This window comes from Paroedura picta, chromosome 10 (assembly GCF_049243985.1).
Source record: "Paroedura picta isolate Pp20150507F chromosome 10, Ppicta_v3.0, whole genome shotgun sequence".
Taxonomy (NCBI): Eukaryota; Metazoa; Chordata; class Lepidosauria; order Squamata; family Gekkonidae; genus Paroedura; species Paroedura picta.
In genome coordinates this window covers 2,938,433-2,952,158 of record NC_135378.1, presented here as the reverse complement: position 1 = coordinate 2,952,158, position 13,726 = coordinate 2,938,433, and the positions used below count along the sequence as shown (strand labels likewise).

At 47.6% G+C, this 13,726-nt stretch overlaps 1 protein-coding gene across 4 annotated transcripts in view; it reads left to right on the top strand.

The window, feature by feature from the left end:
- The window catches only part of HTT (huntingtin), a 241,735-nt gene that overhangs the window by 177,416 nt on the left and 50,593 nt on the right, over positions 1 to 13,726 (top strand). For all 4 annotated transcript variants that reach the window (XM_077301601.1, XM_077301602.1, XM_077301600.1 and 1 more), the window contains 5 exons: positions 1,583 to 1,759; positions 3,615 to 3,691; positions 5,838 to 5,976; positions 11,073 to 11,195; positions 12,855 to 13,065. In XM_077301601.1, the coding sequence (XP_077157716.1) occupies positions 1,583 to 1,759; positions 3,615 to 3,691; positions 5,838 to 5,976; positions 11,073 to 11,195; positions 12,855 to 13,065 (727 nt within the window). The remainder of the gene's footprint in view (positions 1 to 1,582; positions 1,760 to 3,614; positions 3,692 to 5,837; positions 5,977 to 11,072; positions 11,196 to 12,854; positions 13,066 to 13,726) is intronic.

Genomic DNA, 13,726 nt, shown 5'->3' with positions numbered 1-13,726 from the left:
CTATGCCGTTGAGTCTTTTTCCTAACTGTCTGCAGAGGTTCCATAATGAGGTCAATCCCCTTATCCTCTTCAAGACTGGTTGTATCATCTTTATTCCGAGAAAACTGAAGGAAGAGGGGGCACTCCGCCCATATCACATGTGCATTCCAGCAGGAATCCGCGCGCATGCGCACCGTGTTGGGGTGGTAGCGCCCCCTATAGGGTTATAGCTGGAAAAGACTTCCGCAGCAGGCTTGTGCTTGTGCAGTCCCAATGTGTGTCTGCACAGAATACCTCAATGAACAACTCTTACAGGTCTAGTGAAACCCCCTTTGCTATTCTGATTTGTATCTAGTATAGGGATGGCGAAACTGTGGCTCTCCAGGTGTCCAAGGACTACAATACCATGAGCTCTGCCAGCACTGGCAGTCAGCAGGGATCGTGGTAAATGTAGTTCCTGGACGCCTGGAGAGCCACAGTTTGGCCATTCCTGATCTAGTAACTAGGCATGAAGTATAGCGACTACCACTAGCTGCAGACATTCTACTGCTGACCCTTTTGACGTTCTGCAGCCTGTGTGATATCTGGCTTGGCTTGGAAGAGAGAGGTGATTGTTGGGTCTTCCTGGCCTGGTAGGAAGATTTCTTTGAAGATTTTCATGCCCAAAAGGACTAGTGGGGGGAGTTGGGGTGGGGGAATAAGACTAAGTGTAGACAGTGGCTGAGTTGTCTTAGCAAAGGTGTGAGTGGTAAGCTTAGTTGTTTCTTTAGTAAAGAGAATGTCTTCAATGAAGTCTGCTCATTGAGAGCCATTGGCTGAAACTTCACATAAAGGAGGGTAATGGAGTTGAATCCTTGTGGAAAATGGTAGCTGTGGTTGCCAGCATGAATACCACAGGGCCCTTTTAAATGCGGGCAGGCAGCTGCCACAGCAGGTTCTCAGCTGGAGAACACAGCCCTTCTCCAGAGCATCCCACTCATATTCCTGTGGCTTTTTGCTTCTTTCTCATTGTATTGCAATTGCTTCCTACTGTCTCCCCCTTTCACTCTCACATTCAGCCTTCCTTTACATGCCATGGGCTTATGATGCTTCTGGGCTAAGATGTTGCTTTTGTGCATATGTGCAAGGGCACTAATGCATACATTGTGTGGGTGTAAACAAGGGGTCTGACTCCTTCATCAATTACAGGGCTTGATAGACCTGTTAAATGCTAAAGCCTCCGGGAAGGGTGGTATATGAATCTAATAAATAAATAAATAAATAAAAGTTGTCTCTGAGTTTTGTCTATGAGTTTTACCATGGAATAAGAGAAAAAGAAGGTGGCTAGCAGACTAAAGAGACACAATTAATCTTGGAAGCAAATGAATGAATGCATGCCAGCTCGTGTGGGCCATATATTTGAGGGGAATGTGTTTTAAATGGCAGTGAAAGCTTCCACCGTTACTTTGGTATTTCTCAGGACTTTTGCCATAATCATCTAAGTCCATTCAGGATGGCTTAAGGACATTTCTCCAGCAGCAACCCTGCTCAATTCTACTGCTTTTGGGGAATTTAGCCTGAAGGAGAAAAATTCTAACTAAAAAATATTTTTTCCTTTCTTTAGCCAACAATAGTGAAGAAGACCCTACAGTGCTTGGAAGGGATTCATCTCAGCCAGTCTGGTGCTGTGTTGATGTTGTATGTGGACCGGCTTTTATGCACCCCGTTCCGTGTGCTAGCCCGCATGGTTGACACTCTTGCTTGCCGACGAGTAGAAATGCTTTTAGCCGCAACGCAGCAGGTAATAAAATGTATGGCAGAATTCTGAATACAGAGTGGTATGTTGAATGAATAATCGAAGGTATATTAAAATCTGCATGTTCCACAAATTGCGGGAGTAAAACTGTTTAGCGTCTCTTATCTGTACTGGAAGATTTAATTGAGTCATGACAAAATTCTGGGTGATTAAGACCCCTGGCAGAGAGAGTCAGGATAAAAACAGTTTAAAGAAATTAAATAAAGGCTATTTAAATGCTCTGGTAAACATCGTCAAAACAACAGCTCCGTGCTGAAATTTGCCAATAACTAAGGGTTCATTATCAGTCTTGTGAGCAGCCCCACATTGGAACAGCGCAAGCTCAGGCCGGCCACAGAAGTCTTTTCTAGTTAAAGCTCTATGGGGGGCACTAACGCCCCGTCATGGTGCGCAGGCATGCGGATTCCTACCTCCCGCGGGCCCCAGTTCCTTTTTTGCCTCCGTCACAAAGAACAGTCGCATCTCGTTCAGCTCTTACTGCTATGGCTTCAAAAGGCGGCTTCCAAAAGTGCTTGCGTTGTGGGGTTAAAATCCAACACGCAGCGTTGGGGCTGCAAGATCTGCCAACGTTTTACACCTAAGGCAAGGTCAGCTCATTCTGCCAGATTAAAGACAGCGCTTTGGGAGAAAACTCTCCAGGGTCCCCAAGCCTCAGCCCCTGCTAAGCCGGCATCCGAGCCAGCCTCTGCTCCTGCCCACACTCCTGGATCTTTATCCGTCCATTCCACTGGGTCTGCTCCGTCCTTGGTTCCAACTCGAGTGGAAAAGCGAAAATCAGTTCCGTCGGATCTGTCCCTGGCTCCCACAAACTCAGAGGCCATTATGGCTCGAGCCACATGGGCTCAGTCTTCAGAGCCTCATTCCAAGAAGGCTCAAAAGACAAAAAATAAGTCCCGTTCCTCCCATTCCAACTACAGAATGGTCTCTCAATCTGTGGTTCCATCGGTTCCCTTGACATCCATGGTTCCGTTAACCCTGCATTCTCCTTCTCCAAATCTAGCCCCCTCGGTTCCCAGTCATTCACAACCCAGGTCTGCTTCTACAGTCTGGTATTCCGCCTCGCAGGCTTCATATGATCCATCTCCTGTTTACGTGGGCCAGTGGGACCAACCTTACGAGAAGGAACCCCCCCCCCCCATTTCATTTGATTTTGGAGAACCTCACCCTTCTGTGGATATCAACGTGGAAGAGGGCAAATTAATCCAACATCCTCCCTCTCCTAACACTACTTCTGACCCTTTCCCAGACCCCAATATCAGGGATCCTCCTCTGAGGACTACCCCCTTCATTCTGAGCAGTTGATGGGAATGGCAAATTCCCTGGAACTTGACATTTCATCCTTAGAAACACGTCTGAAGGACAAGGTTCTCAGTTGCCTTTACCCCAACTCTTCCCATCCTGGAAGGGTTTGAGGACCTCACTATTCTCATTTGGAAGAAGCTGGCCTCAGCTTCACCAGTCCCCAGTAAGCTTGATTCCTTTTATAGGGTCAAGCAGGAGCTTCACGGAACTACGCAAGCTCCCTTGCCACGGCAAGGCAGCGATCCTTGAAGGGGGGGGGAAGACCATAGCCTTGACTAAACGCACTTTTGTTGGCAGGGTGATATCTGTATTTTTAGGATGCTGTCTAGATTTGCCATAGCTTTCCTCCCCAGGAGCAAGCGTCTTTTAATTTCTTTGCTGCAGTGCCCATCTGCAGTGATCTTGGAGCCCAGGAAAATAAAATCTGTCACTATCTCCATTTCTTCCCCATCTTGCCTTAATATGCCTTAAAAATGTACATCCCTTTTTTATTTAGAAAATTGTGGAAGACCTGTTGCCTTTTTTTTCTTTTGTGCAGAACAGCATTGCTCAGTTGCCAGTTGAAGAACTGGATAGGATTCAAGAATACCTTCAAAACAGTGGGCTAGCACAAAGGTAACATGATAGTACTTATAAAGTAATAGTAATTATGATATTAAATAGTGCTTAAAAATGTAACATTTTGTTTAAGCTCTTTTCATACATAATGATGAAACATCTGTTTTATCAGCTGTTTAGGTACAAGAATTCTTCCTTGGCTTGTAATGGACCTGGTTAAATTAGTTCTACCTTGGCTTGTAATGGACCTGGTTAAATTAGTTCTACCCAAACAACTGGGACAGTTCAGTTGTTTGCTCTTTGTTCATTGTACCAAGCAAATGACATTAAGGCTGTATATATAGATGTGAAATTTAAGCACTTCACGTTGACTTGTCCGTCATGGTAAACAGAACCTACAAGATAAACCTAAACTGAGAAATAGGTTCAGGGCATGCCTACACCACTCGTTACCCCCCCATGCCATAAGCGGGTGTGGCAGGCCTATGCCACTCCACCCCCACCCCTCTCCTATTCCAGAAATAGGGCTGGGACAGGCCTACGCTGCTCCATTAGCGCCATCCCCCACCCCTCGTGGCAGAAACAGGGCCAGAGCAGGCCTATGCTGCTCCATTGCCTCCACCCCGTAACCAACGCCAGACACAGGATCAGAGCAGGGCCATGCTGCTCCTCCCCCTCCCCCCCCAGTTAAATTAAAATGAGAGTACTTACTTCCCTGGACTCCAGTTGCTACCACCTGTGACAAGCCTTGACCAGCACGCATTTGTATGGCCACTGAACTCAAAGGCCGTTCTACTTCACCATGATCCTCATTGAATGTTAAGTGCCATCTGGGTTATATGAAAATGAGCAGCAGTTCCTTACCTATCTTTACACCGCTCCGCGGGAGAAGAATAAATAAAAGGCTAAGGGCTGGGGGCGGGGCTCGGTCCGGGATGGGGGGGCACAAATTGGCCCCCTGCCCTCCCACTGAAAAGCTGAGGGCCCTTTGCGCCAGCGAATTGGGCCCTCCGCTTGTCAGCCCGCCACCCAACCCGCCCATCCCCCAACCTGGCCTGCCTTCAGCTGTTAGCCGCCATTTCACAGCTGGCCGCCAACTAGGCAGGTAGGCACTTGCCTGCCCTACCCTGCCGTCCGCCCCTGGGAGGAGGGGGGGCCAGGCCGCCCTCTGCACCCTTCGCCTCCCTCACCCAACCTCCTTGCCTCCGCCGCAATGCTCCTGTGCTCTGCTGCCACTTTCCTGCCCCCCTTCCCCCACGCCATCTCCCGAGGCCGCCCCCACCCTCCCTGCAATCCTCCGCTGTCGCTACCCCGTCCAACTCCCCAGCCATCTCCCCTGGCTGCCCCCATCCTCACTGCGATCCTCTGGCATCACGAGGCCACCCCCCGCGCGACCCCCGAGCCATCTCCCCAGCTTGCCCCCACCCTCCCCGTGATCCTCTGCTGTCGCGAGCCTGCTCGCCCCGTGTGACCCCCCAGCCATCTCCCCAGCCCGCCTGCCCCGCATGACCCCCGAACCATCTCTCCAGCCCGCCACCACCCTCCCCGCGATCCTCCACTGTCGCGAGCCCGCCCCCCACGCAACCCTCGAGCCATCTCTCCAGCCCGCCCCCTCTCTCCGCTACCCTCTGCCGCCACTTAAACGCCCCCAACCATCCCTGCCCCGTCCCCTTTCAGCCTACCTACCTCCCTGGCTTCCTTCCTCCCAGCATTCCCTTTGTCATTCCCTCCTTCCTTCCTTCCCTCCTTCCTTCCTTCCTTCCCTCCCTCCCTCCCTCCCTCCTTCCTTCCTTCCTTCCTTCCTTCCTCTCTCTCCCCATCTGTATGCCTATTTCTCTCCCTCTTCCTTGCTCTATTTCTTTCTTTCTTTCTTTCTTTCTTTCTTTCTTTCTTTCTTTCTTTCTTTCTTTCTTTCTTTCTTTCTTTCTTTCTTTCTTTCTTTCTTTCTTTCTTTCTTTCTTTCTTCTGCCCCTCCATCCACTCACCCACCCCTCTAGCGCCCACTATATTTTGGCTACAGCAGGCTTAATATCTAGTCAAGTATGTTTTTCAATGTGTTTTATTCCTTGTAGGATCCATAATTGTTTTTCTTCTTCTCTGTTGAAAATGTTTTTGAATGTGTGTTCTAGTACTTAATAAATTTTCCTCAGGGCTTTCTTGAGCCATGTCTGTATTCTGACTGTGTTTCTGTGTTTGTTCTTAGACACCAAAGGCTCTACTTGCTCTTGGATAGGTTTCGCCTTATGGTAGCCTCAGAAACAATTAGCCCACTGCCCTTTGTATCTTCACACCCATTGGACGGAGAAAACCAGCTAGCCCTTGAAACAATAACTCCAAACAAAGTAAGATGTTTTCCTGTGAAACTGCCACCATTACTATTGTGTATAAGCAACTGTATTTTGAAAGTACAGATGACGCTCTTTGGGTTAATTAATCTTGAAATATATTTGCTAGCCAAGCTAGGAGAGCGACGAGGATGATCTGGGGCCAAGGGACCAAACCCTATGAAGATAGGTTGAAGGACTTGGGAATGTTCAGCCTGGAGAAAAGGAGGTTGAGAGGGGACATGATAGCCCTCTTTAAGTATTTGAAAGGTTGTCACTTGGAGGAGGGCAGGATGCTGTTTCTGTTGGCTGCAGAGGAGAGGACATGCAGTAATGGGTTTAAACTTCCTGGTAATAGCTAAGGCGGGAAAATGCCCTTCCTCTTTCTTTCCAAACTCCTTGTTAGTCTTCAGCCATCCCCAGCAGATGGATGCCTCACTCTTTTCCACCTACTCGAACTTCTAAAGAATCACTTTTCCCTTAGAAGAACCTTTGCAATTGTGTAAGTGATGCCTAATTAAAGTGATCTAAAAACGTTTGGTTTGAGTTGAACACTTTCTGGAAGCAGCTCTGCAGCCACTTGAGCTGTGGGACCGAAGAGTGAAAAAGAGTGTTCCTTTCTGTCTGCTGAGCAAAGTAAAGGATTATTTCCAGCAACCAGCAACTATTGGGAAGGAGGAATGCACTTTCAGTGTGTTGTGCATCCAGAGACTCTCTTAATGCAATCCCAAACTGCCTTGAAGGAGAAAGAAAATGCATCTTTGTCTCTGTGCTTGCAAAAGGAACTGATTTAGTCTAAGGTACTGTGTTTCCATTCTCCGGTGCTCTGCTATCTACTGCCTCTGTTTCCAAATTTACATTTCAAAGGATTGATTCAGCCATCTACTGCTCCTTCATGCTTGCCTCTGCATGCAAATCTTATGGGTCTGCGTAAAATCCAGCCTTAAAGGACTGCTTTCTATATAGAGTACCCAGGGAAATCGCCTCGGAGCTAGGCAAAAACCCCTTCCTCTCAGAAGCAGCCTGAGTCACTGAAAACAACGCAAACTCATAGTTCTCTGCAAGCTGCCAGCCAGCTCCCCCCCCCCCCACGTGACAGAAGATGGCCGGATCCTCAGACCATGCAAAACAGCCTCCCCCAGATTCAATACAGGAGGACAGGCAAAATGGGGATCCTGATGCAGTGCCAGATGTACCTGCATTGGTCCAAATTGCATCAGTCCCTCTAGCAGAGGGCAGTATTGGGATAGGGGCGGCCCCCTATGCCTTGCGAGACACCCGGCCTCTTACGGCCATTATGGAAAAGTACCTCATAGAGGAGGTTAGCAAGCTCAACGTACGCCATGAATCCACATGGTCAACGCTAGAAATCCTGTGCAGCAATGCAGAGACTAATACGAAATGTTGTATTCAATCTTAATCTTCAAGCTTTTCAACAGATTATTGTTGTTGTTGTTGTTTTGTTAGATTTGTTGCCTGCCGCTATCACTGAAGCCATCTTGCGCCCGGTAACATAAGATAAAATCCCACAAATATAAGTGAAAGTTAAAATTCTACTCAACCCCATCAATAATACTTGTCAAATATGGTGCCGTAGAAAATCCCACCTAACCCTTCAGTGATCTGTGGGGACTTGGTAGGCCTGCATAGAGCGAGTTACAGAAGTCCTGTCTAGAGGCGACCATCGCATGGATCAATGTGGCTACCTGTTCCAGGGCCAACTGGGGCACTAGTGGCTTGGCTTGACGGAGGTGGTAAAATGCCAGCCGTGCTACATTCGTGATCTGGGCTTCCATTGCATCACACCCAGGTTCCTGGTGGAGTGAGCCGTTATGAGCTGCATGCCACCCAGGGTGGGCAGGCACGCTTCCTCCCATGGTTCCTTCCTGCCCAGCCACAGAACCTCCGTCTTTGCAGGGTTGAGCTTCAGACCACTCTGCTTGAGCCATTTCGTCACTGCTTTCAGGCATCTGGCTAATGCTTCTGAGGGGAGGAGTCAGAGCGGTCATCCATCAGGAGGAAGAGCTGGGTGTCATCCGCATATTGGTGGCAACCCAGCCCAAATCTCTGCACCAGCTGAGCAAGAGGGCGCATGAAGATATTAAATAGGATAGGAGAGAGGACTGCACCTTGTGGGACTCCACTTGTGAGCTGGTGATGTCTAGATACTCTCTCTCCTATTGCTACCCTCATTCTGCGACCCCAGAGGAAGAAGATCAGCCATTTGAGCGCTGTCCCCAGTATCCTGTTGTCAGCAAGGCGGTGAGCTAGGAGCTCATGATCGACTGTGTCAAATGTTGCTGAAAGGTCTAATCGTTCCAGCAGCACTGACCCACCTTGGTCCAGAGGTCGTCCATCAGGGTGACCAGCGCTGTCTCCACCCCATGGCCAGGCCGAAAACCCAACTGAAATGGGTCAAAGGCTGAAGTTTCCTCCAGAAACGCTGATATTTGGGCGCAGCAGCCCTTTCAAGCAACTTCCGTAGAACCACTAGAGGCGAGAAGGGATGGTAATTGTCATGCTCCTGCGGAGCTAAGGGGCTTTTTTGATCAACAGGCGTACCACTGCCTCTTTTAATCCTTCCAGTAATTTTCCCGTTGAGAGGGTGAGGTTGATTATTTTCTAGAGGGGGGCTCCTATTCTTATGTGTGTTGTTTAGGAGCCATGATGGACCCAGGCAAGGAATTTGGGTGTGACCTTAGATGCCTCGTTAACACTGGAAGCCCAGGTCAAGAAGGTAGCGGGCCAGGCCTTCTTCCATCTGGTGGGCAGGTGGTTGGCCTCGTTGCTAACATCCTGTCCACTTCATTAAGTGAAAGTCGTCTGAAGTAACCATTGTTTTCTCCAAAGACAGCCATGAGGCCTCTAGTTCACTTTCTGTGTCCAAAGTTGGAGGAAGGTCATGGCGGAGAGTTGAGATTTTGCCTGCAAAGTGACTCACAAATGCCTCACAGCTAATGTCCAGCTAATGTTAGGGTGGGCCCTGTCCAGGATGAGGAAGGGTGCCCATTGGCCCCTTCCCCCGGACTGACAATCGGAGGGCCCAGTCGGCAGGTGCGAAGCGCCTGCTTGATTGGGCCCTCCGATTGTCAGTCCGGCACCAAGGGCCCAATTGCGAGCCTTTTATCAGCTAATTTTGGAGCATGAATATCTGAATTTTGCAGTCATTCAATAAGTGCATAGATGTAGATGTTAATTTTTTAAACAATGCCAGTATGCAGTCCTGCCTCATGTGTTTTTGAGTTAACTGCATTCTGCTGGTGATTAGACTAGATGTCACTGGAGATCCCTTCCAACTCTATCATTCTTACTGGATTTGATCATTCATCCTCTGGGCTAAATCTAATATGAAGACTAGTGTTCTCATGTCGTTTAAAAATTAATTATCAATTGATGAAGTAGAAAGTCTTGACCATAAAAGTCCTCTGAAAATTAAGAGGGAGGTCCTGTGGTTTGGTGGGATGGGAGCAGCTCAGGAAACTGTAACTCGCTCTATGCGGCCCTACCCTTCGCCTGATCCAGAAATTACAGCTGGTGCAAAATGCAGCTGCTAGGGTCATCACAGGAACATCTTGGAGGACCCGCATCCAGCCTGTGCTGAGGCAGCTGCATTGGGTACCGATTGCTAGCTGGATTTAAGGTTCTCCGCGGTCTGGGACCCACGTACGTGAGGAACCGTCTGTCGCCCTATGCTCCCCGCAGGGCCTTACACTCTGCGGGGACAAATTTGTTGGTGTTTCCTGGCCCCCAGGAGGCGCGCTTGGCCTCGACCAGGGCCAGGGCCTTCTTGGTCCTGGCCCCTACCTGGTGGAATGAGCTCCCGGAAGACCTGTGGGCCCTGCGGGATTTACCAGCTTTCCGCAGGGCCTGCAAAATGGAGCTCTTCCACCAGGCCTATGGTTGAGGCCGGCGCCTCCTTGTAAGATCGGGCCCCCCTTCCCTCCTTCCCCTCTCAGGGCTCTATATGCAGTGCTCCCTGGGAATGCCACCGCTGTCAGGTTGGTTGGGTTGGACGGTGTATTTGTTTTTGTAGGATGTTTTTATGTTTTTTGTTGTTATGTGCGAAGTCGTGTCCGACCCATCGCGACCCCATGGACAATGATCCTCCAGGCCTTCCTGTCCTCTACCATTCCCCGGAGTCCATTTAAGTGTTTTTATGTATTAGGGGTTTTATGGGGTTTTATATGTTGTTACCCGCCGCAAGCCTTAGGGGAGTGGTGGGCTATAAATCGAAGTAATAAGTAAGTAAGAAAATAAATAAATAAATAAATAATATATAATTATCCAGATCCAAGAATCCTAGAGTTGGAACGGGCCATACAGGCCATCTAGTCCAACGTACTGCTCAATGCAGAATCAGCCTAAAACATTTTGTGAGACTGACCCAAGGTGACAACACAGCAATCTTCCATGTGGTTGCTTGAGCTTTAGCGTACCTAGAGTGAAACTGGATGAGGCAAAGGTTTGTGATTGGCACACCTGTTTTTCCTTTGGGGCAAATAGCACCAATTTATGAGTAAATGAGGGGTATTAACCCCCTCCCCCAGCCAGCGTTGTGGTTCTGATACAAATCTTTGCAGCTTGCAGCTACTAGCCATAGATGTTTTGAAAACAACAGGCTCCATCAGAGGGCTCCAAAGAAGACTCTGAATGGTGGATTCAAGTGGGCGGCTGGGTTGGTCTGAAGGAGCACAACAAAATCAGAGTCCAGCAGCACCTTTAAGCTCAACAAAGATTTATTCAAGGCCTTAGCTTTCGAGTGCAAGCACCCTTCCTCAGACTAAAAACTACCATCATAACAGTGGAATTATAAAGCAAAAGTTAATGCTGTTAAATTAGTAAACTGTCAGAACAGCCACATTCAGCCATAGGATAATTCTTTGCTAAAACAGCCAATCAGTCCTCTTGAATTCAGTTGTAGTTCACAAAAACATAGAAGAAATAAAACTATGTCTGAATGGAGACCATCTTGTTCACCCCTGCAGGATCTGGTCATCTATACTCTTTTATAGATGAAATACTTGTTAGCAGGCCAAGCTTACTCGATTCTCATTTTTTGTGCAAGTATGTTAAGCTAATTGGTTAATAGTTCATTGCAATCATTTTCTTTAAAGGACTGGTATGTTTCACTAGTAAATTCACAGTGCTACACAAGATCAGAATCCTCTCTGCTAGAAGGTGCAGAACTGGTGAATCGGCTTCCTCAACCGGATCTTAATTCTTTCATGATCCACAAGGTAAATAGCTTTGGTAGCATACAAAGAAAAGGGGGGCTTGCTTTAAGATATTGATCACATTTTATCCTACTCTTATTGCAAGGAACTCAACACACCTCTTCTCCATTCTATCCTCACAACACCCTTAGGGGAGGGATAGGTCAGACTTCTGGAATGGAACTGGCTAGGCTTATTATTCCATGTTGAATAAAAAGGCAGATCTATCGGGACTGACTCGACAGGAGTTTGCCAGAGGAGGGAATCCACTTACCAGGAGGCAGGAGTTGTTCCTCAGGAGGCAAGCCATGATGAATGGCTGGAAGTAAAGGGTATACCAGTCGGGAAAGGAGCCTCTAAAGCCATGATTTAGGCAGGTTACAGGTGACGTCAGCCTACTTGCTTGCACTGCATGCCTGAAGGCCTGACTAAGCGCCTGGCTGAACAGAGGAGCGGGTCCTGCATGTGCTTGGGGGAAGGGCACCCATGGAAGCTAAGCTCTGGCCCAGCTAGGCTGCAGTCCTGCAGGTCCCCTGGGAGAAATCCAGTCCTGCCACACAGACACTTTACTAGTGGTGGAATTATGTGGAATTTTAAAATATGTATCTGTTTATGATATGATGGTTTTAAAAACGTATGCACAGATATCCTTTGTGACATTGATGACATATGTAACCATCTTTCCGTGTGTTCTGATGATTGGGCTGCTTTGTACTGTGTGCACACCCAGCATTTCAGCTAACTGTGTGTTCTGGATGAACCTTGGGTCACCAAGGTCATTGTTGCTATTCACTGTATTCGGACTCCACCGAAGTTGTAAAATCTCGAGGTGGCATGCCAGTGTAGATCTGAATAGCAATTGTGCAGAAACTTGGGTGTGTTTTATTTTACAGCGTTCATCTTCATGGTTTCTGTGCAGTCCCACATGGGTCTGTGCCTTCACAGGCCAACCTACAAGATCAATGTGGGACTACACAGAAGACTGCTCAATGAACAGCAGTTACAAGTAAGTGCAACCCTGTTGTATTCAGGCCTTGATAATTTTCCTGTGTTTCTTTCTCAGATATATTTTTGTTGGCATAACAAACAGTCTTGCAGATCTTATTTTAAGTATTAAGAAGAAGAAGAAGAATATACCGCTTTTCCTTACCCGAAGGAGTCTCAAAGCGGCTTACAGTCACCTTCCCTTTCCTCTCCCCACAACAGACACCCTGTGAGGTGGGTGAGGCTGAGAGAGCCCTGATATTCCTGCTCGATCAGAACAGTTTTCTCAGTGCTTTGGCGAGCCCAAGGTCACCCCGCTGGCTGCATGTGGGGGAGCGCAGAACCGAACCCGGCATGCCAGATGAGAAGTCCGCACTCCTACCCACTATGCCAAAATACAATCTTTCATGAATCAGAGGTCTTGGATGCATGAAGTGTTGTGTTCAGTTGGCAGGGAGGGGTGTTTGTGTGTCTGTATACATGGACACACAGTAGGAAAATATATATGTGTGTGTGTGTGTGTGTGTATATATATATATATATTACAAACTTCCCCACCACACCTTTTAACTCCTGAAGACTTATGCCATGATAAACGGCATTCCTTCAGAGACTACGAGGCTCTCATGGCTTCAGCAGACTAACATGGCCGCCTGCCTGGATCCTGATCAGTGTCTCTTTTACCATTTGTAATTTCAGGACTTTAATATAAGCCTTCTAGCTCCGTGTTTAAGCCTTGGCATGCAGGAACTCTCCAGGGATCAGAAAAATCTCTTTGAAGCCGCCCGTGGAGTCACTCTTGCTCATGTGACTGCTGCAGTACAAAAACTTCCTATCGGTCATCAGGCCTTTCAGCCATTACAGCCAGTGGAAACATCTGTATACTGGAATAAGCTGAGTGATATCTTTGGTAATAGAAATTAAAAGTGTCATATTATTATGCTGTAGGTTGAATTTCTGTAGGGAGTGGTTTACCTCATAATCCATTATCCAATGAATGTTTGTGCTCAGTCAGACTCATGGGCTGGGCAAGCTGGATTTGATTTCTAGCAGGGAAACCATGCCAGGTCTGTGTAAGTGAAGGTGTCTTGCCAAAATGAGATTATACTTGTTCACTTCCAACCTCCAGTCTAAGCACAAGCAGTCATGTCAATGAATGAATTGATCCCCTCTCTGTTAAGTAGAGAAAAAACTAAGAAAAAAGAGTTCCTGTCCCCCCTGGTGAAAATATCCTTGCCTTTACTGAGAATGGTATTAAGTTATCACAAATAGAGTAAGGGAAGGAACTGTAATTATCCCTTTGAGTTACACCTTCATGACATGTTTTTTCTTAAGACTGGTGGAAGTTAACCTAGGATGCAGTCCTGTTTGATCATTTCTTTGTGTGGAAAATTGAGAGAATTTTAAGATGAGTTCCCCTTAAGCAATGTTGATGGATTAGTCTCATGCATTAGTTTTTAGATGAGTTCTTAGGTGCCCCTTGTGTCAAGATAGAGGGAGGAGAATATAACACAAGATGTGTGTAGTTCAAGGTAGATCTTTGTGGTTTGTCAAAACAATATAATGTTGGC